This window comes from Thunnus thynnus, chromosome 24 (assembly GCF_963924715.1).
Source record: "Thunnus thynnus chromosome 24, fThuThy2.1, whole genome shotgun sequence".
Taxonomy (NCBI): domain Eukaryota; kingdom Metazoa; phylum Chordata; class Actinopteri; order Scombriformes; family Scombridae; genus Thunnus; species Thunnus thynnus.
The window spans coordinates 20806191-20833848 of NC_089540.1; the positions used below are offsets into that span (position 1 = coordinate 20806191).

Sequence of the window (27658 nt, forward strand, 5' to 3'; positions counted from 1 at the left end):
CATCTCCCACAATCCCTCAGGGCGGCACACCTTCATCACATGACAGCCACTGTGTGCAGGAGAAGCCTGCAGCTGAGACGTATCTCTGTCGCCCACTAGCAGAACAGGATGTACCACCGGAGGCAGAGCCGCAGGAAGAAGACACCTGTCTGTCTGAAGAAGAGGATTGTGGGACGTGTAGTCCGGAGCAGCGGCTGCAGGAGACTGTAGACAGACTGAAGACTGTGATGGAGACAGACGGCTGGAGAGAGAGACAGACAGGTGAGTCTGACTCACCTGTCTGTCTCTCTCACTTTCTGACATCAAGCAAACTGTTCATGATTAAATCGTTCATGTTTTTAATTTCCTGTCGCCAGGTGAGAGGAAGGGGGCGGAGCTTCTGGAGGCTGCAGAGCAGGTGGGAGGCTCGATTCACCACTTGGTGGATGCTGTGAGACACTGAACAGGTGACTCATGTTCAGGTTATAAAAACTGTTTATTCTGTCAACATTCATATAAATAAAGACGAGTGTAAAGGTACAAAAGGTTCTGATATTAATGAAACAACAACAGTACCTGAAGTCTCACCTGAGACTCGAGCTTCAGGCTGTTTAATCGTATGGAAGTCTGCAGCTGCCAAAATTACATTAAAATCATTTCATCAAACTTTTATTTTACATTTGTGTGCATGATGTGTACACATTAAAATTAATATTTTAAAATCCAGTTTTCATTTTCATTTCAAAATAATACGCTAAAATTTAAATTAAAAATACATTTCATGTCTTAAAAAAGAATAAAATTTGAAATCCATTTAAAATTTTTACTTTCATGATGTGACAAGACAAAATAAAATGTCTTAGATTCAAATAATAAAAGTTTGTAAAACATAATTTTACCTCCATGATGTTTTTTAAATGATGAATGATTCAATCTTAGAACAGGATATAAAACAGTAATAAATGAATATTAGATGAAATGATTGATGTTTGGCAGCTGTAGACTTCATGCAGCCTCGTTAATAAACTGACAGAAGGTTTCTATGGTGTTTCATTACAATCCATCTGCAAATTAGTGGATATAAAAACTGTATGTTAAATGTATTGATTCATTTTAATTGATGCATTAATAACCTCAAAGTAAAAATAAATGTATAAATATATATTCTGTCTTTAAATGTTGAATTACTACAGTGTTTCCCACAGAATTATATTCTATCTGTTGTGGTCCCGGCTGGGGGGGATTCGCTTTCTTAAATCAATTATTGAATCATACTGTTTATGAGATGCTCCACTGCAGATAGCAGGCAGCTATGTACAGCTAACCTTGACAACCCAGCTGTATTCTGAGAGTGTTGTGTCAACAACATGGACTGACTTAGAGACAACTTGCAGGTTTCCGCCATTGTATTGCAAGTTGAAGAATCAGGGAATTAAAAAAAAAAGTAATTCAATATGTTTTCTAAACTAAAATGTGTTCTGCAAGTCGCATAGCTACTTTAAGGAATAGCTCAGCATGCAGTCGAGAGAGAGAGTGAGAGAGAGAGACGGTCTGCGGCACACACAGAAGCAGGGACGAGCCAGAGGATGACGGCCACCCAGAACCGGAGCAACCCGCCATCCAGAGAGAGACACACTGAGACCAGGAGACACGAGAGCAGCTGCTTGCTAACAGTTAGAGCAGAGAGCGGGAGACGTGAGAGCAGCTGCTTGCTAACAGTTAGAGCACAGAGCGGGAGACATGAGAGCAGCTGCTTGCTAACAGTTAGAGCAGAGAGCGGGAGACGTGAGAGCAGCTGCTTGCTAACAGTTAGAGCACAGAGCGGGAGACGTGAGAGCAGCTGCTTGCTAACAGTTAGAGCACAGAGCGGGAGACGTGAGAGCAGCTGCTTGCTAACAGTTAGAGCACAGAGCGGGAGACGTGAGAGCAGCTGCTTGCTAACAGTTAGAGCACAGAGCGGGAGACATGAGAGCAGCTGCTTGCTAACAGTTAGAGCACAGAGCGGGAGACATGAGAGCAGCTGCTTGCTAACAGTTAGAGCACAGAGCGGGAGACATGAGAGCAGCTGCTTGCTAACAGTTAGAGCAGAGAGCGGGAGACGTGAGAGCAGCTGCTTGCTAACAGTTAGAGCAGAGAGCGGGAGACGTGAGAGCAGCTGCTTGCTAACAGTTAGAGCAGAGAGCGGGAGACGTGAGAGCAGCTGCTTGCTAACAGTTAGAGCAGAGAGCGGGAGACGTGAGAGCAGCTGCTTGCTAACAGTTAGAGCAGACAGCGGGAGACGTGAGTGTGCACGGAGAGGAGGGGCTACTCACAAACGGATCCGTTGTCAATGTGTTTGTGTGTGTGTGAGAGAGAGCGAGAGCGGGGCAACGGGGCTCAGCGAATCAATGCGCTGTATGCAGCTCTACTATGAAATAAGACTTCACCCATTTTAAATAATTTAAAAAATAAATAAATTTTAAAAAATAGAAAATCAATAAGTGGCAGTCAGTGCTGATATTGTGGCGGCCGCCACAAATAAATGAATGTATGGGAAACCCTGTAATATATTTTTTAACAATAATATATAATCTGAACTTTGATTTCGGTAACTTCACTCATGTTTAAATGAGTTTTAAATATATTTTACAGTCTGTCATTTCAAGACAAGAAAACAGAATTAACTGGTGAAATTAATCTTTTATAATTAATTGTATACTTTGAGTTTATAAATGCGTAATTTAACAATTTGTTAATACATTTAAGAAAGTTTTTCAAGTTGAACCCTGTAATTACTGACATATTTCAGACTCCAGAGAAACAAGCAATTTCCTGCCCAGTTGTCATGGAGACAGATGACACATTTTTTATTCTTCTTTCATAATCAGATCGATCAGATTTAACAATAACATCATTATTCTTTGATCATTAAACACCCGACTTTTATGTTGTCTTTAATTTCCTGAGTTTATTAATGAGGCTGCTACCTGAACAGGTATCCTGCTACCTGAACAGGTATCCTGCTACCTGAACAGGTATCCTGCTACTGAACAGGTATCCTGCTACTGAACAGGTATCCCTCTACCTGAACAGGTATCCTGCTCCATGACAGGTATCCTGCTCCATGACAGGTATCCTGCTACCTGAACAGGTATCCTGCTACCTGAACAGGTATCCTGCTCCATGACAGGTATCCTGCTCCATGACAGGTATCCTGCTACCTGAACAGGTATCCTGCTACTGAACAGGTATCCTGCTACCTGAACAGGTATCCTGCTACCTGAACAGGTAACCTGCTACCTGAACAGGTAACCTGCTACCTGAACAGGTATCCTGCTACTGAACAGGTATCCTGCTACCTGAACAGGTAACCTGCTACTGAACAGGTATCCTGCTACCTGAACAGGTATCCTGCTACTGAACAGGTAACCTGCTACCTGAACAGGTATCCTGCTACCTGAACAGGTATCCTGCTACCTGAACAGGTAACCTGCTACTGAACAGGTAACCTGCTACCCGAACAGGTATCCTGCTCCATGACAGGTATCCTGCTCTATGACAGGTATCCTGCTACCTGAACAGGTATCCTGCTCTATGACAGGTATCCTGCTACCTGAACAGGTATCCTGCTCCATGACAGGTATCCTGCTCCATGACAGGTATCCTGCTACCTGAACAGGTATCCTGCTACCTGAACAGGTATCCTGCTACCTGAACAGGTAACCTGCTACCTGAACAGGTATCCTGCTACCTGAACAGGTAACCTGCTACTGAACAGGTATCCTGCTACCTGAACAGGTAACCTGCTACCTGAACAGGTGACTTGCTACCTGAACAGCTAACCTGCTACCAGGACAGGTATCCTGCTACCTGAACAGGTAACCTGCTACCAGGACAGGTATCCTGCTACCTGAACAGGTATCCTGCTACTTGAACAGGTATCCTGCTACCTGAACAGGTGACTTGCTACCAGGGCAGGTATCCTGCTACTGAACAGGTATCCTGCTTCCTGAACAGGTGACTTGCTACCTGAACAGGTAACCTGCTACCTGAACAGGTATCCTGCTACTGAACAGGTAACCTGCTATCTGAACAGGTAACCTGCTACCTGAACAGGTATCCTGCTACTGAACAGGTAACCTGCTACCTGAACAGGTAACCTGCTACCTGAACAGGTAACCTGCTACCTGAACAGGTATCCTGCTACTGAACAGGTATCCTGCTACCTTTAAGAAAAGGTAACTTACTACCCGAAAAGGTGTGCTACCTTCTAGACTTCTCACAGGCCCGCCCCCTCCGGCCCCTCCCCCGGCGGGGTGAGGGGGGATGGGCCTGTGGGGGTGGCAGGAGGGAGGTGCCTGTCCGACGCAGGCCTTCCCTCCTGGGCTGTGGGGGCGTGGCCTGAGTCCTGGATCTCCTCTTGGGGGGCGGCGGCCGTGTCCTCTCCCTCCGCCCCCCCCTCCCCTGCTCCGACCTGGTGGGAGGGGGTGGAGGCGGGGGTGGAGGCGGGGCTTGAGACGTCCTGCCCCGCCTCCTCACCGTGTCCTGTTTATCAGTCTGAGCGGAGTCCCTTCTGAGCGTGCCCAGGATGAAGTGTCTGCCATTGGTGTGGCTGAAACTGTCTGATGACCTCTGACTTTTGACCACGGAGGGGCCGGAGCCCCCCTCCCCAGGCAGCTTCTCGGTGTTCAGGTCTGGACTCAGACTACGGAACAGCTGACGGACACACGGTGGCGGGGGAGTGGAGGAGGCGGAGCCTCTGCGCCACAGGAAGCCTTTGGGGGCGTTCTTCAGGATGCGGTTGCTGCTGAGGTCGTAGAACTTGACAGGAAGACGTTTGTATTTGACCTTTAACCCCTGGAGGTCAAGCGGACGCCTCTTCTTCCTGCAGCGTTTAGGGGTGGAGCCTGGTGGAGGTGTGCACGTAGAGGCAGGGCCAGTGGGGGAACAGAGCAGGTAAACCAGAGAGGTGCGAGGTTGCAGCGGCGTGATGATGTTCGAGTACGATGGAGGAAGGCAGCGCCAGCTCTGCATGTCAGGAGTCCTCTCTGCAACGTCCTGATAGGCTGGAGCGACACCGGTGGGTGGGGCCTCTGGCTGACGGACAGCTGGGACGACCACCCGCACAGTCTGAGTGCTGTGACTCACTTTGACCACCTGAAGAATGAAAAAATAGGTGATGGAGACGTTTTTATGACAAGGACTGTTACTGAATGCTCGTCACTCACCTGACACCTGGACGCCACTCTGAAGCTCCGCCTCCTCCTCCTGACACACACAGAGTCACCTTCATCCTGGTCCAATAAGGGAAGGACACCGGTATCTGACCCCGCCCCATTGTTCTCACCGTGCCCCTTCCTGTTTTGGCTCCTCCTTCCGTATCTGACAGTGATGACATCAGCAGAAAAACTAAACTTTCAATCAATAATATTGATTTTATATCAGAAGTAGTTAAAGTTAGATTATAATATAAGTTAACACATTATAATAATATTAATATTAAAGGCATCCGTTTCCATCACTATGCTGATGACACACAGCTTTACGTCGCCGTGTCTCCTGATGACTCGGCCGGTCGAAGTCTCGTTAACTGTCTTCTAGATATCACGTCATGGACGGCAGAGAAGTTTTTACAGCTCAACCAGGACTAAACTGAAGTCTTGGTCATTGGTGCTGAAGCTCTGTCAACAGGTGAAAAACTTGTCGTCTTTGACTCAGATCTCAGTTTTGAACTTCACATTACAAATATCACTAAGAATTCAGTTTATCATTTAAAAACATTGCCAGAGTGCGACCGTTCCTCCCTCGAGCCAATACAGAGACACTACTGCACACTTTCTAACCCTGCAGGACTATTGTAACGCTCTGCTTTCTGGTCTCCCTACGAAGAACTACTTCACTTACTCACTTTAACACATCTCTTCCTTTCTTATTTCCTTTAGTATTTTCTTACTGTAACATATTACAGTATGTTTCTTTTACTATTACTAAAGATGAGTTTTTTTGGCATGTTGCTTTTATTTGAGAGTCAGTGTAGTGAGAAACACGGGTGGGGGGGGGGGCGGTGGGGGGTCACCTGCAGTAGGTGTCCCCCAGCCGGGAACTGTGTCGTGGACGTGGCGGTTGGTATTATTAATATAGATCAGTGTTATATAACTAACAAAACTGACTTATGAGGAATTAATGTGTTCAAACTTAAAGCCAAATCAAAAAAGGTATAACACGTATCTTTTTAACCTAGCCTTTCTATAGCATCATGTTTGAACCATATCCGCCATCTTTAAGACATTTTATTCCATTTTTTCATGATTGATTATGTCTTTTAAGAGTTTTAGCTGTTTCCTCTTTAAGCTATTCTTGTCGTCTCTTTTAATGCAATGCACTGTTTTCAGTTTTCTTGTTTGCCTCCTTTTATTCTACACATGTAATCCTGTTTAATGTTCTTAATGTCTCTCATTTGTTTTTTATCTCTTTAATGTGAAGCAATTTGAGCTTAATTCTGTATGAAAGATGCTATACAAATAAAGTTATTATTATTATTGTTATAGATGAATCAGCATTTTGTTTCCTAGAAACGTTTTAGTGCTGTGTTTCCAACAGTTACTGAGGTCAACGACCTTTTAACAGCTGTAGAAATCATCATGTTAATAGAGTTGTTGTGTAGTGTTAGTGCCTGTATTCAAAGATCTGTTAGTCCTTTTATAGCAGGTTTTAATCTTGTGCTTTGACTTTTTTTTGTTAGGATGTCCTTTAGTTTACATTTGGATGACAGTTTGTGCTTTTAAAGATATTTTCAGAACAGTAATTCATCTACATACAGGTGGATGCTCTGACAAAAAACAAAACGAGCGCTCCCAGAAGCCACAACACACTGCAGTAGGAAGCCAGTCCAGTGGCTAAACAGCGTTTACATGCCTTAAGCACTCCCACTATCCCGCTAGTTAGTGACATTTGTTTTATTTCTTTCTTTCAGGAGGTGTGGGGGGTCAGGCAATGGTAGGGAAACACTGCACATAACGTGAAGACTTTTAACTTGTGTGGTCGGGCGAGTAAATTTCTCTTCCACTCATCCTATTAAAACATACGCTTGTCCCGGACAGGCGGAAAAACCGTAATGTTGAGCCCTGTATCCAACACCATATTACAGTATATGTTAGATTATATATAACAATATATTTTACTTTATATGACAGACTGCATATTACAGTATATGTTAGATTATATGTAACAGCATGGGTTATATATATGTTATATATCAGACTGTATATAACCTGGCCAGAGACTCGCTGTCGAAGTAGCAGATGAATCGTCCCCGTCTGAACTGTCGGACCAGTTTGTCCACCTTCTGCTCATCCTCCTGTTCTACCTGGGCCCAGGTCTTCCCCCTGAAGGATTCTGGGATATGTTCCGGTGCCGGCAGCACTTCCTCAATCGGAAGATTCCAGAAGCCTTTGTCCTGCCTGGCCCCGCCCCCTACCCTCTGCTCACTGTGGAGGGCGGAGTCTAGCTGGTACGAATACACCTGGTCCTCCAGGTTCACCTGAACATCCATTAGATGGCTGAGGTCCTGCCCCTCGGTCTGGTTCACCTGGACAGGTGTGTCACTGAGTGTTTGACCTCGCTGTAAAACCACCTGGAGAGAAAAGATCCAGCTTCAGAACAAAAACGGAACAAACTGGTGCCTCCAGCTGGCAGTTACCTGACAGTTACCTGCACAGGTGAGTCCCAGTCGTCACTCTGTGTTCCTAGGGAGAGAGGAGGGCTGATGTGGAAGCTCTCTGTCTCCTCCTGCTGGCAGGGAGTGGAACTGACACCATAACAACACACCTGAATCACCTGAAGTTCAACACAAACATGAAACATTTACTTCACTTCAAACATCTGAACATCAACTTACCTCTGTGAACAAGATAGTATCTCCTATAAACAAGATAGTACCCTCTGAAAACAAGATAGTACCCTCTGAAAACAAGATAGTAACTTCTGTAAACAAGATAGTACCCTCTGAAAACAAGATAGTAACTTCTGAAAACAAGATAGTACCCTCTGAAAACAAGATAGTAACTTCTGTAAACAAGATAGTACCCTCTGAAAACAAGATAGTAACCTCTGTAAACAAGATAGTACCCTCTGAAAACAAGATAGTACCCTCTGAAAACAAGATAGTAACCTCTGTAAACAAGATAGTACCCTCTGAAAACAAGATAGTAACTTCTGTAAACAAGATAGCACCCTCTGAAAACAAGATAGTAACCTCGGTAAACAAGATAGTACCCTCTGAAAACAAGATAGTACCCTCTGAAAACAAGATAGTATCCTCTGAAATCAAGATAGTACCCTCTGAAAACAAGATAGTACCCTCTGAAATCAAGATAGTACCCTCTGAAAACAAGATAGTAACCTCTGTAAACAAGATAGTACCCTCTGAAAACAAGATAGTAACTTCTGTAAACAAGAGAGTACCCTCTGAAAACAAGATGGTACCCTCTGAAATCAAGATAGTACCCTCTGTAAACAAGATAGTACCCTCTGAAAACAAGATAGTAACCTCGGTAAACAAGATAGTACCCTATGAAAACAAGATAGTACCCTCCGAAAACAAGATAGTATCCTCTGAAATCAAGATAGTACCCTCTGAAAACAAGATAGTACCCTCTGAAAACAAGATAGTAACTTCTGTAAACAAGAGAGTACCCTCTGAAAACAAGATGGTACCCTCTGAAATCAAGATAGTACCCTCTGTAAACAAGATAGTACCCTCTGAAAACAAGATAGTAACCTCGGTAAACAAGATAGTACCCTATGAAAACAAGATAGTACCCTCTGAAAACAAGATAGTATCCTCTGAAATCAAGATAGTACCCTCTGAAAACAAGATAGTACCGTCTGAAAACAAGATAGTAACTTCTGTAAACAAGATAGTACCCTCTGAAAACAAGATAGTAACCTCTGTAAACAAGATAGTACCCTCTGAAAACAAGATAGTAACTTCTGTAAACAAGAGAGTACCCTCTGAAAACAAGATGGTACCCTCTGAAATCAAGATAGTACCCTCTGAAAACAAGATAGTACCCTCTGAAATCAAGATAGTACCCTCTGAAAACAAGATAGTACCCTCTGAAATCAAGATAGTACCCTCTGAAAACAAGATAGTACCCTCTGAAAACAAGATAGTAACTTCTGTAAACAAGATAGTAACTTCTGTAAACAAGATAGTACCCTCTGAAAACAAGATAGTAACCTCTGTAAACAAGATAGTACCCTCTGAAAACAAGATAGTACCCTCTGAAAACAAAATAGTAACTTCTGTAAACAAGATAGTACCCTCTGAAAACAAGATAGTAACTTCTGTAAACAAGATAGTACCCTCTGAAAACAAGATAGTAACCTCTGTAAACAAGATAGTACCCTCTGAAAACAAGATAGTAACCTCTGAAAACAAGATAGTAACTTCTGTAAACAAGAGAGTACCCTCTGAAAACAAGATGGTACCCTCTGAAATCAAGAGAGTACCCTCTGAAAACAAGATGGTACCCTCTGAAATCAAGATGGTACCCTCTGAAAACAAGATAGTACCCTCTGAAAACAAGGTAGTAATTTCTGTGAACAGGATAACTTCTGTAAACTAGGAAATAGTTACTGTGAACAAAATAACTGCTGTAAACAAGATCGTAACTTCTGTAAAGAGATAACTTCTGTGAACAAATAATTAACTGGTGTGAACAAGATAATGCGTAAACAAGACAAACAACAACACTGATGGTAACAGACAGACATACCTCCTCGATGGTTTGGTCCAGAGGGTCAGTGTGGTCCGAGGAGAAGGCCTCCTCTTTATGAGCCTCCCACCTCTCCTTCTGCCAGCTCCACCAGGGCCGCAGCTCTGAGGGGGCCCGGGGCCCAGAGCCAGTCCTGGGGCCGAGGCCTGAACTTGGGCCGGGGCCCACCCTCAGCCAGGGTCGCAGCTCTGAGGGGGCCCGGGGCCCAGAGCCAGTCCCGGGGCCGAGGCCTGAACATGGGCCAGGGCCCACCCTCAGCCAGGGTCGCAGCTCTGAGGGGGCCTGGGGCCCAGAGCCAGGACCCCAGGGTGAAGGTGAGGAGTTGGAGGAGTCGCTGTTTTTCCTCCTGTCCGTCTTCCTGTGGGCTTTCCTGTGGACAGAGGGTGGGGCCTGAGCGTGCCGGGGCAGAGCTTGAGTGTGTGGGGGCGGGGTATGAGTGTGTGATGACTGTGTGTGCCCTGCAGGGTTGGTCTCTCTTCCCTCCTGCTCCCTGATTGGTGCAGACAGCAGCTCCTGTCTTGCCCCATCTGTGACTCCGTCTGCTGATTGGCTGCAGGTGCCGGCCTCTTCCTGCTGATTGGCCGGCTGACTGGATGTGTCATCAGAGCTGGACAGGTGTTCACGAGTACCCAGTGACTGGCTGTTGTCGTCAGATAAATGGAGTTCATCAAGCTCCTCCCTCGGCAACGGAGGGGCAGAGACTGATGGGAGGTCGGCATGAGACGGCCTGGTTGTCACAAAAACACACAGGTGTAAATAAATAAATATAGGTGTGCGTGTTTACATCACCTGAGGTCAAGTGGATTTGTTATCTAGGGTTGCGGTGCGAGTGTGTTTGTTTTGGTTATCTAAGGCGTTGTAGCAGTGCGGGTGTATTTGTTTTGTAACCTGGGGTCGTTGTAGCAGGGCAGGTGCGTTCATTTGTTACCTGGGGTCGTTGTAGCAGGGCAGGTGCGTTAATTTGTTACCTGGGGTCGTTGTAGTGGGGCAGATGTGTTAATTTGTTACCTGGGGTCGTTGTAGTGGGGCAGATGTGTTAATTTGTTACCTGGGGTCGTTGTAGTGGGGCAGGTGTGTTAATTTGTTACCTGGGGTCGTTGTAGTGGGGCAGATGTGTTAATTTGTTACCTGGGGTCGTTGTAGTGGGGCAGATGTGTTAATTTGTTACATGGGGTCGTTGTAGTGGGGCAGATGTGTTTGTTTTGTTACCTGGGGTCGTTGTAGCGGTGTGGGTGGTGCTGCAGGACATCCTGCAGGAAGCGCTCTAGCAGGGTTAGTTTGGTTCTGCGGCTGCTGGCTGAGGAGACGCTGCTGGAGCCTCGGGAGGACGCCCGGACAGAATCCAGGTGTCTGAGACTGGACAGGTGCTGAGAGAGACGCATGATGACGTCGGCAGGTTAATGAGCTGCAGCAGAGGTCACATGACTCAGCAGCATAGGTGAGGTGTTCGTACCTGGTCCAGGTTGCTGTAGAGGACTCTGCAGTAGCCACAGTAACCCTGTCTGCTGGGCTGACACCTGGATGGACCTGGCTGAGACTCCACCCACATCCTTCCAGACAGACAGAGACATGTTCACAGATAAAACTGCTTATTTTTATTATCGATTTTTCTATTGATCATTCAATTTATAAAACATCAGAAAATGTTTCATTCGACCAAAGCACAAATATTCAGTTTACAAGAGAAAAACTGAAAATCTGAAACATTTTGCAAACCAGATGATTTTTAATGTTTTCACTCAGATTTAAATTGTACTTTGTGTTGACTGGTTGATGGTTTCAGGTGTGAAACATGTTGGAGTGATTGATGGTTTCAGGTGTGAAACATGTTGGCTGGTTGATGGTTTCAGGTGTGAAACGTGTTGGTGTGATTGATGGTTTGATGTTTAAGGTGTGAGCGTGTTGGCGTGAGTGATGGTTTCAGGTGTGAAACGTGTTGTCATGATTGATGGTTTCATGGTTTCAGGTGTGAACGTGTTGGCCTGACTGATGGTTTCAGGTGTGAGCGTGTTGGCATGATTGATGGTTTCAGGTGTGAAACGTCTCGAAGTGACTGATGGTTTCAGGTGTGAGTGTGTTGGCGTGATTGATGGTTTGATGGTTTCAGGTGTGAAATGTGTTGGCGTGATTGATGGTTTGATGGTTTCAGGTGTGAGCGTGTTGAAGTGATTGATGGTTTCAGGTGTGAGCATGTTGGCGTGATTGATGGTTTGATGGTTTCAGGTGTGAGCGTGTTGAAGTGATTGATGGTTTCAGGTGTGAGCGTGTTGGCGTGATTGATGGTTTGATGGTTTCAGGTGTGAATGTGTTGGTGTGATTGATGGTTTGATGGTTTCAGGTGTGAGCGTGTTGGCGTGATTGATGGTTTGATGGTTTCAGGTGTGAACGTGACAGACAGGTAATGGAGTCAGTATCATGTGCTGGCCAGCAGGGGGCAGAAACACAGGTAACATCGGGTGATTTCAAACACCTGTGACCTCAGGTGGAGAGTTGGTTATGAACTGGTAAACAAATCAAACTTGGAGTCGACTCACCTGACAGACCTCACCTGTCTTAGGTGTTTTCACATGATCGACACACTGAATCACACTGAGCCTGCTGGTTAGATGAGCTGCTAAATTTCATCATTATCATTAATGAGAATAATCAACAGGTAGACTCACCTGCTGGTAGACTCCGCCTTCCTCTGGTCATCTGACACACACACACACACACACACACACACACACACACACACACCCAGATGTAACCAGACAGTGAAATGAATGAAATCTGAAAATCTGATAAACAGTGTTTGAGTTTTTACCTTCATCAGAAGAATCTGACATCCTGCTGTTGCCTGAAGGTCTGAAACACACACGTTATATATTGTTATTTATTATTGTTATTATAATATAGCATTTATTATTTTTATGAAACATGAAGTCTGTTATATCAGATCAATTAATGTGATATAAAGAGCGACTGATCAATATCAGCTGAAATCAATAAGATGATTCATTTAACTCTGTAACAATTAATACAAACATATCATCTTCATCATTATTATAATTATTATTATTATCATTAGTTACAAGTTCCTTAAAGAAATCATGGACATAGTGATGTCATCAATGCAATCAATGATTGACATCTTGAATTTATTGATTATCTGAGATCATTAATCACACCTGGAGTCAGTGAAGTATGTGTCCAATTAGACGGCTCCATGCTGTAACCAACGGTAACCAGATGAGGGGTCCAGGTGCAGAGTCCATGAGCCTGAGAGACAAATAAAGGGCTCTCAGTCTTCCTGCCTGATCTTCATCATTAACCCTCCAAACATTAAAGAGTAACTACACACCGGAAACCATCCCATAATATTTAAAAACTGCAGCACAAGGCGTGACTGTAGGGGGCGTGGCCTCGTGGCTACGTGGTATGTGACAGGGGTCAGGGGTCACTGACTGACCAGCGCTCAGTGTAGCATGAACACATGTAGAGCGAACAGAGACTCTGTGTGTCCGTCGTTCCACTACACGGTACCGGCTCGGCTCGACTCTTCTGGTACCAGATAGTAGCCCCTCAGTGTAGGGCGGGGTTTACAGTGTGACAGTCGCTGATTGGTCAATCGCAGCACAGCAGCTTCAGCTTGTGTGCCGATTCATCCATAACAAAAGGAAGTACTCGCGTATCAATGTAGGAGCAGTTTAGGACTCGGGGCGGACGTTTCTCTTCTATGATAATGTTAAAAGTAAAGTTAGGCTTTGTTGTCGGCTTCCAGACTCGTTTGACAATACATGTGAAAATAAGAGAGAGACAGTTCGGCGGTGGTTGAGAGAAATAAAACGTATTTTCTGATTGTCTCATGATGATTACGTTCTAAAGCACAAATAAATAACCATCAAACACTCAACAGATGATTCACTGCAGAGACAGACGTATTCTTTCATTTTCTTCCTCTGTGATTCATTTTCTTCCTGGTACCAACCAGGTACCAACCAGGTACCAACCAGGTACCAAGTACCAGGTACCAACCAGGTACCAACCAGGTACCAAGTACCAGGTACCAACCAGATACCAAGTACCAGGTAACAACCAGGTACCAAGTACCAGGTACCAACCAGGTAACAACCAGGTACCAAGTACCAGGTACCATCCAGGTACCAAGTAACAAGTACCAACCAGGTAACAACCAGGCACCAAGTACCAGGTACCAACCAGGTAACAACCAGGTACCAAGTACCAGGTACCAACCAGGTACCAAGTACCAAGTGCCAACCAGGTAACAACCAGGTAGCAAGTACCAAGTACCAACCAGGTAACAACCAGGTACCAAGTACCAAGTACCAACCAGCAGTGTTTCCCCTTGGTTGAGTGGTTTGGCCTGGCGGGGGGGAAGGGGTATTAGCAGCCACAAATTTCACCGTTCTCTATTTCTTCTATTTTCTATTTTTGTTTAGCGTCATCAGGTTAGGCTAACCTATTGTTGCTAACGTCGGAACTAACCCCCAAGCTGCATCGTCCATTAACTGACACACTGTAGTCTGTACTGTAAAAAAAGACGAGAGAAGAGAGAGAGCACCAGCGAGAGAGAGTGTGAGAGAGAGACTGCCAGTGAATCAGATCAATAAAACTTTAATTTCTGATTGTTTCACAGCGGTTACGTTCCGGAAGACAAATAAACACACCCACACCCCCACACACCTCCACTCGACCCTGCGGCTGAACGCCGCACCACCTGATTTGGTCTGAATACAGCCTTACTGTAAACCTTTTCCTCTGCTCTGCTCACATTTACTGTCACTTTTCTGACGCTCGCTCTCTCGCTTAATAACTCACTTACGTACTGCCCTTATCTTTAAAAGGAGCTACGCAACCTGCAGTTTCCATGTCAACGACACAGACGTTGACTCACGGTTCGAAACAGCCCTGCTCAGAGGCTTCCAAACGCTATTGATTTCCAAATTAATGGATATTTGGTGTTATTTTTGGTATTTAAAAAAATATTTTTTGGCCTGGCGTGGGTTCTTGTTGGCCTGGTGGCACGCCAGGCCAACAAGAACCCACGCCAGGCCTGTACTATTATAGGGGAAACACTGAACCAGGCACCAGGTACTAGGTACCAACCAGGTGCCAGGTACTATCCACAACTTTTGCCTACTAGAAAACCAAAAAAGGCAAGCAGAGAGTTGAACTGATACCACGCAGTGGAAAAGGGGCTTTTGACCGTCACTAGAACAGTCAAGGCTCTCTGTAAAGGTTCTGTGTGGTTCTGATATTTATACTCAGCAGCTGATATGAAATATTCTACAATATTCTTACGTCAGGGTTAGAGAAACTCAAGCAGACACAAATCTTAACTCTTATCACTTCCTTCATGTTGTGTGTTCTATGTTATTAATACTGCAGCACTTTGAGTTTCGTTACAAATGAAAAGTCCCAATAAATTCATTATTATTACATTAATTTAGAGCAAAACTGTAGTTTTTACACACATTATGTGTGTTGTTGTAAAATTAGCTGTATTAACATCACGTGGCAACAGAGACGTGTGTGTGATCACGTGTTCAGTGTTTGGTGTGCAGTTACTCTTTAAACAGGTTATTGATCACACTTTGATTATTTCTGACGCCAAACTGACTCTCTGACGTTGACCAATCACAGCACAGCTGTGACTCCGCTGTGATTGGCTGACAGGCCGCACCGCGCTGTGATTGGCTGTTGTTACGAAGCTAACTAGCTTCGGCGCTAACAGCTCCGTTTGAACGCGACACATCGAACCCGGGTTATCTCCGGGTCGACCCGGGCTCGAGCCTCGCGGTAACCATGGTAACCACGGTGACGCTGCTGGTGACGTGTCTCCGCCGTTACCTCGGCTGTTAGCTTAGCAGCCGGCTAGCTGTTAGCATGCTTTTAGCCTGTTAGCTGTGCAGCTGTCACACGAAGAAGCTGATCGGCTGCTTCACAGTAATGAGACGGATTATCAATGATCGATGATTGATCAGTTTATTTACCTGTTGTTTGTTGTTGTTTACTTTCAGACAGAATAAAGTCTCCTTCCTGCCGCCGCGCGCTGCTCTGTTTAGTTTCCGGTCCGCTTCTTCTTCTGCTGCTAAAACCCCGGGAGAGTCTGACAGGAGCGCTGATGCCGCCGCCAACAGGTCACAGAGAGAACTACATACTGATTATTGCTACTGACTGTTGTTCCTGTTTAAATCTACAGTAACAGGTCACACGGAGAACTACAACTATTAAGATGGTTTTTAATCAATTTCAATCACTTTATATTCTGTTAAACCGAAACATTTTAAAACTAGAAACTCTTGACAGTTTAAACAAAATGACATTAAATCTGAAACTACACCAGTTAGTTTTGGTTACTTTTCAAACATAAAATCTCCGACAGCTCTGTGGGCTTTTATACACTCACTCTGACCTTGTTTGGGGATTAAATATCTTACATTTTGTTCTTGAAATTTTTTTTTTTTTTTTTTTTTTTTTAAATTAATCAACTTCAGTATTTCTGTTCACAGCAGCCTGGAAACTGAAACCATCATGTAGGAATATGAAACTGATCAGTTTAGTCAATTTCATGTTAATATTTTAAAAATTCAGACACATTTGGTGTAAATATAGAAACAGAACAAACTTGTTTCCTCTTTCCAGAGTTTAACTCCTGACAGCGTGGGGATGATTTACACACAGTATTAAATCACTTAACAGAGAAAGACTTTAAATATGAAGAACTAAATGTTTGACACCAGCTGGATGATCATGTTTCATATCAGCTCCTGTAAAAACAATCTTCTCCAAACAGATTCAAACTGTTTAGAAATAAATTGAAATAAACACAGAGAACTTTTTCTGTTGAAGTGCTTTTTATTCGTGTGATGTGTGTTTTCAGATCTTGTTAAAAGCAGCGACGTCCATCGACTGAACAAAGTCCTCAAAAGCTGTGATCTGCTCCTCCAAGATGTCTGTTCCCACCTGGAACACAGAGAACACAGACGCAGGTGAGAACACAGAGAACACAGACGCAGGTGAGAACGCAGACGCAGGTGAGAACACAGACAACGCAGGTGAGAACACAGGTGAGAACACAGACAACGCAGGTGAGAACACAGGTGAGAACACAGACAACGCAGGTGAGAACGCAGGTGAGAACACAGACAACGCAGGTGAGAACACAGACAACGCAGGTGAGAACACAGACAACGCAGGTGAGAACACAGACAACGCAGGTGAGAACACAGACAACGCAGGTGAGAACACAGACAACGCAGGTGAGAACGCAGGTGAGAACACAGACAACGCAGGTGAGAACACAGACAACGCAGGTGAGAACACAGACAACGCAGGTGAGAACACAGACAACGCAGGTGAGAACACAGACAACGCAGGTGAGAACACAGGTTAGTAACAGGTTCTCGCTGTAAATGAAGTTAACATGTAACAACAGTTTTCTAAGAATATGTAAACAGGTATAAATCACAGGAGAGTTTTCACCTTGTCGTCTTCAACCACGCAGTTGATCTGCAGCTTCTTGATGCCGTAACCAACTGGGACCAGTTTAGCTGCAGGAACACAGGAGTGACAAATAGGTCACATGACTTCCTTCAACACACCCAACTCATTGTCTTAATACACACCTATAATTAATTAATATTATATAAATAAACCTTTAAAGACAAACAGGAAGTGGAGCTGAGTTTTATCACTACTGTCTGACTTCACTCAGAACGTGACGTGTCGAGTTTTCAGATCAGAAAGTGTCATCACATCTTCAGCCGAAAGATGGTGAAGTAAGATCATCATCAAGTCTGCACGTCAGCGGCTGCACGACGCGCCGCACTTACTGTCACAACCAATCACAGGAATCCCTCCTGTTGATGCTGATACTCTGAGTACTACATGTAGTATTACTGTATATCTGTGTAGTACTGTGTGTAGTACCACTGTAGTTTTCTTACACTGTCCCCAGACCAGCCCGTCCATCTGAATACTGCGAACACACTCCTCCAGCTTGGACATGTCCGTCTCGTCGTCCCACGGCTTGACGTCCAATAGGATCGAGGATTTGGCGATGAGGGCGGGCTCTGAGGAGGAAGGGGAGGAGTCAGTTACCATGGAAACCAATGATGACTACAACAGCTCTGATGGGAGGACGCAGACTCTCTCAGGTAAGAAAGGTGTCCATCAGACAGTCAGCCGAAAGATGGTGATTGGATCATCATCAAGAGTCCATTTAGTCAGCTGCTTCCTGAGCTTTCTACAAGCTCACCTCAGTCTAATCATTACTGATATTGATCACCGATTGATAACGTACTCTTTGCCTTCTTGGCGGCGTATTCAGCCAGACGCTCCTCCTTCAGCCTGGTCGCCTCTGCGTCTTCCTGCAAGTCAAAGATGAGGGAGATTTAACCCACGACGCCGTAACATGACCAAACCACTGACCGCCGCGTCGTTTATGACCTCACCTCCTCGTCGGAGCCGAACAGGTCGATGTCGTCGTCATCTTCCTCCTTGGCGGGGGCGGAGCCAGATGTGCTGTCGGCCACACCTGCGGGGCCGTACTGACCCAGAGGCTTCTTCACACCTGGAAGACTGACGGACAGGAGGCGGGGTTACCTCTGGTGTCACACACCTGCGTGCCCACACTGATGACATCACTGTCCTCACCTGCTCTTCTGGCTCTGATAGGACTTGATGTGGTTGTACCAGCGGAGGGCGTGGCACAGGTCGGCCGGGGGCGCCGCTGAGATCGCCTCAAAGACGGCAACATCTGCCTGAGACGGGACGTACCTGAGGACACAAGATGAACTACAATTAAAACACTTGAAGGAAATCAGAAAGACTTTGTTACCTGAAACATTTTATTCACAGTTTGGACTCCTGCAGGTAAACCAGGACAGTTGAAGGACAGGTGTGTCTGTAATCATTCCTCCTGTTCATACTGGATATTAAAGATCCTTTCCTTTGGATTTGATGTGTGAAAACAGAACTGGACTCTTATTGGACATCAATCATCTTAGTCAGTAACGACGTCTAAAAGATGAAGATGAAGAGATGATCTGAGCTGATACTTTCATTGATCCACAAGATTCAGCTGCTCAGTGAACGAGTCCCCAGTGTTCCCAGTGTTCCCAGCGTGTTAAAGCAGCAGTCAGGTGTCTGTAATCATTCCTCCTGTTCATACTGGATATTAAAAGATCCTTCAAATGTGTTTTCAATGGAAGTGATGGAGGATAAAATCCACAGTGTGTCCACACAGTCATTTGTATTGAAAGATATCTACTTGATTTGACTCATTTGGACGCTGAAGCTTCATATTAGCTTCAGATAAACTTTAAATACATGTTTGCACAGAAGGAGGACTGTGGGTTACATAGTAAGGTCATTATGAAGGATCTTCTAATGGTCGGTATGAACAGCAGGAATGATTACAGACAGATAAACAGCTTTAATGTTCATCTGATGACTGACTGTTGGTTTAAGACTCACTTGATAAACTGTGAACTGTCCTTTAACGTGTTTAAAGTGAATAATCTGACAACACACAGTAACCTCAGTGACACGTTGTCGTTTCTGCTGTTAGCACCATGTGGCTCGATGCTAAACAAGGATAGCATGAAGCTTCTTCACGTCACACTGAATTATAAATAAACTAAATTAAACTAAACTTTAATTCCACCATCAGCTCGCAGATGTTTCAGACTGATAGACAGTTTACAGCTTCGTATCGATTTATTTTCCATCTTTAAACTCTGTTCAGCTAACTGTAGCTAACGGCTAACTGTAGCTAACGGCTAACTGTGGCTAACGGCTAGCTCAACGCGGAGCCAAGATGGCGCCGAGTCTCTCCTGTTTCTCCTGTTTCTACTGTCTCTACTGTTTCTACCGGTTCTACTCTCCGGCTCTCACCCCTCTATGTAGCTGCGCTCCGACAGGAAGCCGTTCAGCACTTTAAGGCCGGAGGCGGATTTCAGGTCACCGAAGCCCATGGTGAAGAAGAAGAAGAGCCGCCGGAGGAGGAAGAAGAAGAAGGAGGAAGGAGGCGGGAGGGGCCGGCTTTATACCGGGAGACAGACCCCTCCTCACCGTACACCGCCCCGCCTCCTTCCCGCTGGGCCTGGAGGAGGAGGAGGAGGAGGAGGAGGAGGAGGAGGAGGAGGAGGAGGAGTCTGGTGTGGAGGAAATATAGTGAACAGGTAACTCAGATCCACCAGGTGGCCTATTACTCTCTCTGTTGCCATGACAACTGTTCCTCAGGTCAGGTGATCAAACAGGTAAATGTTGTATTTCTGTCATTAGATTCCTCTCTGTTGCTCTCTGGCCTTTATAACATTTATAACATTTATAACACTTATAACATTTATAACATTTATAACATTTATAACACTTATAACATTTATAACATTTATAACATTTATAACATTTATAACATTTATAACACTTATAACATTTATAACATTTATAACACTTATAACACTTATAACACTTATAACATTTATAACACTTATAACATTTATAACATTTATAACACTTATAACATTTATAACACTTATAACACTTATAACACTTATAACATTTATAACATTTATAACACTTATAACACTTATAACATTTATAACATTTATAACACTTATAACACTTATAACACTTATAACATTTATAACACTTATAACATTTATAACATTTATAACACTTATAACATTTATAACATTTATAACATTTATAACACTTATAACATTTATAACATTTATAACACTTATAACATTTATAACATTTATAACATTTATAACACTTATAACACTTATAACATTTATAACATTTATAACACTTATAACATTTATAACATTTATAACATTTATAACACTTATAACATTTATAACACTTATAACATTTATAACATTTATAACACTTATAACACTTATAACACTTATAACATTTATAACACTTATAACATTTATAACATTTATAACATTTATAACACTTATAACATTTATAACATTTATAACACTTATAACATTTATAACATTTATAACACTTATAACACTTATAACATTTATAACACTTATAACATTTATAACATTTATAACACTTATAACACTTATAACATTTATAACATTTATAACACTTATAACACTTATAACATTTATAACATTTATAACACTTATAACATTTATAACATTTATAACACATAACATTTATAACACTTATAACATTTATAACACTTATAACATTTATAACATTTATAACACTTATAACATTTATAACACTTATAACACTTATAACATTTATAACACTTATAACATTTATAACACTTATAACATTTATAACATTTATAACACTTATAACATTTATAACACTTATAACATTTATAACATTTATAACACTTATAACATTTATAACACTTATAACATTTATAACATTTATAACACTTATAACATTTATAACACTTATAACATTTATAACATTTATAACATTTATAACACTTAACATTTATAACATTTATAACACTTATAACATTTATAACACTTATAACATTTATAACACTTATAAGATTTATAACATTTATAACACTTATAACATTTATAACATTTATAACACTTATAACATTTATAACATTTATAACACTAATAACATTTATAACATTTATAACACTTATAACACTTATAACATTTATAACATTTATAACATTTATAACACTAATAACATTTATAACATTTATAACATTTATAACACTTATAACACTTATAACATTTATAACACTTATAACATTTATAACATTTATAACACTTATAACATTTATAACACTTATAACATTTATAACATTTATAACACTTATAACACTTATAACATTTATAACACTTATAACATTTATAACACTTATAACATTTATAACATTTATAACATTTATAACACTTATAACATTTATAACATTTATAACACTTATAACACTTATAACATTTATAACATTTATAACATTTATAACACTTATAACACTTATAACATTTATAACATTTATAACACTTATAACACTTATAACATTTATAACATTTATAACACTTATAACATTTATAACACTTATAACACTTATAACACTTATAACACTTATAACATTTATAACATTTATAACATTTATAACACTTATAACATTTATAACACTTATAACACTTATAACATTTATAACATTTATAACATTTATAACACTTGTAACACTTATAACATTTATAACATTTATAACACTTATAACATTTATAACATTTATAACATTTATAACACTTATAACACTTATAACATTTATAACATTTATAACACTTATAACATTTATAACACTTATAACATTTATAACATTTATAACATTTATAACATTTATAACATTTATAAAACTTATAACATTTATAACATTTATAACATTTATAACATTTATAACACTTATAACATTTATAACACTTATAACACTTATAACATTTATAACATTTATAACATTTATAACACTTATAACACTTATAACATTTATAACATTTATAACACTTATAACATTTATAACACTTATAACATTTATAACATTTATAACACTTATAACACTTATAACATTTATAACATTTATAACATTTATAACACTTATAACACTTATAACATTTATAACATTTATAACACTTATAACATTTATAACACTTATAACATTTATAACATTTATAACACTTATAACACTTATAACATTTATAACATTTATAACATTTATAACACTTATAACACTTATAACATTTATAACATTTATAACTGTTTTTCCTCGTTAGAGTGTCTGAGGACAGAAGATGTTATACAGACCGTTAAGCTCTCTGAGGATAATCTGTCATTTATATATTATACATACAAATAAAACTGGCTTGACTTGAAATGTTAAAACTCTCTCAGTCAGAGTTTAGTGAATTATTTCCAACATTTTGTCTTGAGATGATAAAATAACAGGCGGTTTCATTACAGCATGTTGTTGTTATTGAAACAACCAGACTGTCAATTACAACATTATTTCATCCTGTTTCAGTAAAAACAATATTAACGTTGTTAACGACAGTTTAATGTGAATATTAATGTTCACTGACCTGCAGTCAGTTTGTTTAATGTGACAGAAGCAGGAAGTCTTTATAAACTGACCTGCAGCAGCTGCTGTAAATGTAAATGTGATGTAAATCATCTCAGATCAGTTTCAGGTGAGAACAGGCGACACACTCGACCGACCTCACACACAAAAATGCTGTCAGACCTGTCACACAGTCACATGACCCGCTCTGATTGGAAGCTGCTCCGCTATTGGCCGACAGCGTGAATGAACCTGCACACACCTGAATGATGTTAGACAGGTGAGTTTCAGTTGAACACAGAGCTCAGAGCAGAGGGCTCATCTGTCTGATGTTTGGATGTCGTGACTCCACCGCAGAAGAAGAAGAAAACAGTTTAAAGGATAAAACAGCAGAAGAAGAGTGATGGGTCAGGCTCGCAGCTCCACCTCTCCTCAGGTAACTTTAACTACCTCACCTGAACAGAGTTCACTGGGCGTGCTGCCCTGCACTGTGTCTGACAGGCTCCTGTCTGTTCTGAATAAAGGTTTAGCGAACATGAGACCGCTGTGACATCATCAGCTGCTGTCAGTAACGGCGTTTACGTTGAAGCAGACAGGATGCACGTTGTGGTTGTATCTTCATCTTGTGTCTCTCCTCTTCCTCCTCTTCACCCATTTCTTTGGCTTCAAACTGAACACAGAAACAAAATATATCACAGAAAAATGTAATAAACGTGTTAAACATTCAAAATGTTTAATGGACTTGAATCATAACTTCAGTAATATGATGCGATTATTTAATGATGTAATATACATGTAAATATATTCAAACTGTGGTTCATTGGGCTCTCAGTTATCAGACTGTAGCGGGCTGGTTGCCATGGAAACTGAGCGCTCACAGACGGACGACTTTAACAGTGAAATATTGTCTGTAAATAACATCAGCTGACAGTCTACAGATAAGAGTCGTGTTATTGAGGATGTGACTCCTGGTTCTTTATGGTTTCACATACAAACGTTTCCACAGAAAACTAACAAAGATTCAAAATGTGAACATGAAGCCTCGACATGTAAACACACAACAAAGTGTTCTGGATCAAACTGAAGTATGAAACAGGATCAGTCCTGGTTCTCATGATTCTAACAGCATCCAGGTTTCTGTGGCTCATTTCCTGCACCTGCAGAGTCTTGCAAAGTAACTCAGTACATTTACTCAACTACTGTACTGTAGTACAGTTAGAGGTACTTGTACTTTACTTGAGTATTTCCATGTGATGCTACTTTCTACATTTCAGAGGGAAATATTGTACTTTCTACTCCACTACATTTATTTGACAGCTTTAGTTACTTTTCAGATGAAGATTTGACACAATGGATAATATAACAAGCTTTTAAAATACAACACATTGTTAAAGATGAAACCAGTGGTTTCCAACCTTTTTGTCTTTTGACGTCTTACAAAAAGCAGTGTGTAGTCGGGGTCACATTTCACATGTCTATGAGTTGTTAACAGCTCCACCAAATAGTGATTTTTCCCTCTAAACTTCTCACATGCTTTCATTTCAATAAATGTTCAAATGATCCAATATTTCAGCAAAAATCAAAGATTAGAGAAAAAGTCCAAAAACTGAAAACAGATTTGTGTATCAGAACTTTGTTTTTTCTTCTTTCCTCTCCCATTAATCATCTCACCACCCCTCACATTTATCTGCTGACCCTTTGGAGGGGCCCGACCCCTAGGTTGGGAACCACTGGACTAAACTAGCTAACTGTATATAAAGTAGTGTAAACTAGCTCCACCTCCAGCAGCTACAACAGTAACATGCTGCTCTAACACTGATGCTTCACTATTAATAATCTAATGATGTCATATATAATAATATATCAGTCAGAGGGACCAAACCACTACTTTTACTGCAATACTTTAACTACATCAAGCTCATAATACTTATGTACTTTTACTGCAATACTTTAACTACATCAAGCTCATAATACTTATGTACTTTTACTGCAATACTTTAACTACATCAAGCTCATAATACTTATGTACTTTTACTGCAATACTTTAACTACATCAAGCTCATAATACTTATGTACTTTTACTGCAATACTTTAACTACATCAAGCTCATAATACTTATGTACTTTTACTGCAGGAGGATTTTTCATGCAGGACTTTTACTTGTAATGGAGTATTTTTACATTGCTGTATTAGTACTTTTACTGCAGTAAAGGATCTGAGTACTTCATCCACCTCTGCACCTGGATCAGGTGTTTACAGGCCACAGTCTGCTGGTTCCTGTAGAGAAACCAGGATGTGATGTTTACAACATGTGAGCAGACTCAGAGCTCTGCTGGTGATACAAGTTGAAACTGGTAGAAGAAGATGAGATTATGTGTGAACTGGAATGAGGTGGAAAACATTTTAATCTGTTATATAAACAACATTCACAGGATTTCACAGAGGTTTTTTGTAATTATTGTATATGTTTGATTTTGCAAACTGCAATACAATTTTCAATGTTTTATGTGTTCTTTTTGCAGTACAATTGGGGGGGAAAGAAAATTATGTGATTTATTTAAACTGCTAGCAGTGAAGAGTCATATGTAATGACTTCCTGGATAAAAAGCATCCTGCAGATCACAGAAACAACTGTATTTCAGCTCTTATGTTTTATGTATTTTCTGAACATGAGAACCATGAGGACTCAAAGTACTATAAAAAGAAAATACTGTACTTGAGTTCCATTTATAACCTTTATTAAATAAACTTTCAGCTCAACATCAGCAACAAATAAAATCATCAATAATGTTATTAAAATAAATCTAGTTTGATGTTGATGTTTGAGGCAGATTATGTCTCCTGACTCACTGAATCAAACCTCATTTGGGAACATTTGGGAACATTTGGGAACATTTGGGAATAGTTTTGCTCGTCTTTGGCATCGTGTTTGTTGGCAGGTGAGATTCGTCCATCTTCCACCTGAATAACGTCAGTTACCGCCACACCAAACGCCACGATTGGTCCAAACCACAAGCAGCTGCTGATTTGGACGTTTATGTAGAAAAGTAGAAAAGATGGAGCTTTGACGGAAACCTTCTGAATATATTTATAAAGTCTCTGATGAATGAATCTTCTTCTTTAGAGCATCCTGAAGTGTCTCTGAACTCTGAGATGTACTTTAACATGTGAGTTAACACGTCTGTTAATGTGTATTAACTTGTGTGTTACCCTGTGTGTTCAGGTGATCCTGATGGGTTTGGACTCGGCTGGAAAGTCAACTCTGCTGGCCAAACTGCTGACAGGACAGGTGAGACTTCTCTCCACAGGTAGTGACTGTAATGTTGGATATAAGCTCAGTGGCAGAGAGTGAATATATGAGAGTTTGTCCAGGTGTGACTGACTGTCTGAACCTGCAGGTGATGGACACGTCACCTACTGTCGGATTCAATGTGGGCACTTTGGACCTGGACAAGAACACGTCTCTGACTGTCTGGGATGTCGGAGGACAAAAGAGCATGAGACCCAACTGGAGGTAAACATGAACCCAAACAAACAAATCTGCTTCTTCTGGTACCCTAACCCTATGTGAATGACTGTAAGGCTCTGGTTTCATGTCATTACTGATGAATCTTGTTCTTCAGGTACTACCTGGACGACTGTAAGGCCCTGGTCTTTGTGGTGGACAGTAGTGATCCAGGCCGGCTCCCAGAGGCCCAGAAGGCCCTGAAGAGGGTCCTGAGTGATGAGAAGTTACGACAAGTTCCTCTGATGGTTCTGGCCAACAAGAAGGACCTGCCCAATTCCATGACCATACGAGAGGTAGGAAACACATCCCACAATGCACTGTGACATCAGCAAAGAAGAACCCAGTTACCTCAGTTGTTGATAAACATAATAATGTCAAAACGTTTGAGAGGAAGGTTGGTCCAGACAAAACCTTCTCAAAATAAACCAGTTCTGCTCTGTCCAGATACAAAAAACAAGGACGCATCCTTGTTAGAAAGCAAGGAAGGAGGGAAGAGGCATTCTGGTTAGGGAGCTAGTGTCCTAGTCAGGGAACAGGGACAGAAGGAGTTTCCTAGTCAGGGAACAGGAACAGAAGGAGTTTCCTAGTCAGGGAACAGGAACAGAAGGAGTTTCCTAGTCAGGGAACAGGAACAGAAGGAGTTTCCTAGTCAGGGAACAGGAACAGAAGGAGTTTCATACTCAGGGAACAGGAACAGAATAGAATTATTTCTGCATCTATCTCTCTATCCTCCCCCCTAAACCTCCTCCTGTGTGACCATATTCCTTCCCCTCCTCACTCTCAGATCTCCAAACAGTTGGACCTCCCCAGTTACACCAACCGGTTGTGGGAGATTCAGGCCTGCAGTGCTCTGAGAGGACTCGGCCTTCAGCAGGCCTTCATGTCTGTCGCCAAACTCATCAAGAAGAGCTGAGTGAGGAGGTGGGGGAGGAGAGGAGGATTATGATGAGGATGGACAAACTGAGGCAAATGATGTGAAGGAGAAGATGATAAAAACTTTAAAATTCTCAACAGTTATTTATATTGAATAAAACGTTACTGACAAAATAAAATGTCACCCTTTAATGAATATGAAAAATAATAAAAAATGTTTCTGTCAACGACATCGATCAATCATGCTGTTTGGATGTAAACTGACATGAAATCTCAGCTTTAAAGAAACATTTTTCTTCTGTTTTTTAAACCCTTCAGACTCTACTGTGATTGATATTTATTATTTCAGCCAATGAATGCTGTTTTACCATGTGAATTCTGCCTGGTAACAAAGACTTTAAAAATCAATAAATGTATAGTTGTGGCTGTTGGGCTGCCAGCTGATGGAGCGAGGCTGACAGAAATCTAAGA

At 41.5% G+C, this 27658-nt stretch overlaps 4 protein-coding genes and 1 long non-coding RNA gene across 5 annotated transcripts in view; 3 read left to right on the forward strand and 2 right to left on the reverse strand.

Annotated features, from left to right (window-relative positions):
• dytn (dystrotelin) overlaps positions 1-558 on the forward strand; it is a 17490-nt gene extending 16932 nt beyond the window's left edge. Inside the window, exons 14-15 of the mRNA XM_067583707.1 lie at positions 1-261; positions 357-558. The exon at positions 1-261 is cut by the window's left edge and continues 793 nt beyond it. Coding sequence (XP_067439808.1) covers positions 1-261; positions 357-442 — 347 coding nt within the window. The 3' untranslated portion in view covers positions 443-558. The remainder of the gene's footprint in view (positions 262-356) is intronic.
• Positions 457-16450, reverse strand: zdbf2 (zinc finger, DBF-type containing 2). The gene is made up of 11 exons (XM_067583706.1): positions 15734-16450; positions 12908-12998; positions 12544-12584; positions 12401-12431; positions 11191-11287; positions 10947-11104; positions 9738-10464; positions 7669-7794; positions 7230-7591; positions 5187-5340; positions 457-5115 (listed from the first exon to the last, which is right to left on the reverse strand). The coding sequence occupies exons 3-11, from the start codon at positions 12563-12565 to the stop codon at positions 4222-4224; spliced, it is 2571 nt and encodes an 856-aa protein (XP_067439807.1). The 5' UTR covers positions 12566-12584; positions 12908-12998; positions 15734-16450; the 3' UTR covers positions 457-4221.
• Positions 16451-16578: 128 nt separating this feature from the next.
• Positions 16579-19801, reverse strand: eef1b2 (eukaryotic translation elongation factor 1 beta 2). The gene is made up of 7 exons (XM_067583708.1): positions 19641-19801; positions 18399-18521; positions 18197-18323; positions 18046-18112; positions 17690-17815; positions 17226-17293; positions 16579-16706 (listed from the first exon to the last, which is right to left on the reverse strand). The coding sequence occupies exons 1-7, from the start codon at positions 19718-19720 to the stop codon at positions 16620-16622; spliced, it is 678 nt and encodes a 225-aa protein (XP_067439809.1). The 5' UTR covers positions 19721-19801; the 3' UTR covers positions 16579-16619.
• Positions 16599-17288, forward strand: LOC137177410 (uncharacterized). Its single transcript, XR_010926123.1, has 2 exons — positions 16599-16759; positions 17120-17288. It is a non-coding gene; the product is annotated as an uncharacterized lncRNA (long non-coding RNA).
• Positions 19802-22933: 3132 nt separating the features above from the next.
• On the forward strand, positions 22934-27417 carry arl11 (ADP-ribosylation factor-like 11). Its single transcript, XM_067583710.1, has 6 exons — positions 22934-23086; positions 23164-23242; positions 26030-26095; positions 26205-26320; positions 26430-26607; positions 27099-27417. The coding sequence occupies exons 2-6, from the start codon at positions 23210-23212 to the stop codon at positions 27225-27227; spliced, it is 522 nt and encodes a 173-aa protein (XP_067439811.1). The 5' UTR covers positions 22934-23086; positions 23164-23209; the 3' UTR covers positions 27228-27417.
• Positions 27418-27658: the final 241 nt, after the last annotated feature.

Excerpts from the sequence above, each read along its gene's own strand:
- zdbf2 (XM_067583706.1), bottom strand. The coding sequence starts at position 12,565 with ATGTCAGATTCTTCTGATGAAG. Across the intron at positions 12,432-12,543 it reads GTCAGATTCTTCTGATGAAG|ATGACCAGAGGAAGGCGGAG; the intron begins GTAAAAACTCAA and ends TGTGTGTGTCAG. Across the intron at positions 5,341-7,229 it reads GACAGCGAGTCTCTGGCCAG|ATACGGAAGGAGGAGCCAAA; the intron begins GTTATATACAGT and ends CATCACTGTCAG.
- eef1b2 (XM_067583708.1), bottom strand. The coding sequence starts at position 19,720 with ATGGGCTTCGGTGACCTGAAATCCGCCTCCGGCCTTAAAGTGCTGAAC. Across the intron at positions 18,324-18,398 it reads TATCAGAGCCAGAAGAGCAG|TCTTCCAGGTGTGAAGAAGC; the intron begins GTGAGGACAGTG and ends CCTGTCCGTCAG. Across the intron at positions 17,816-18,045 it reads CGCCGCCAAGAAGGCAAAGA|AGCCCGCCCTCATCGCCAAA; the intron begins GTACGTTATCAA and ends CTTCCTCCTCAG.
- arl11 (XM_067583710.1), top strand. The coding sequence starts at position 23,210 with ATGGGTCAGGCTCGCAGCTCCACCTCTCCTCAG. Across the intron at positions 26,321-26,429 it reads AGCATGAGACCCAACTGGAG|GTACTACCTGGACGACTGTA; the intron begins GTAAACATGAAC and ends CTTGTTCTTCAG. Across the intron at positions 26,608-27,098 it reads ATTCCATGACCATACGAGAG|ATCTCCAAACAGTTGGACCT; the intron begins GTAGGAAACACA and ends CCTCACTCTCAG.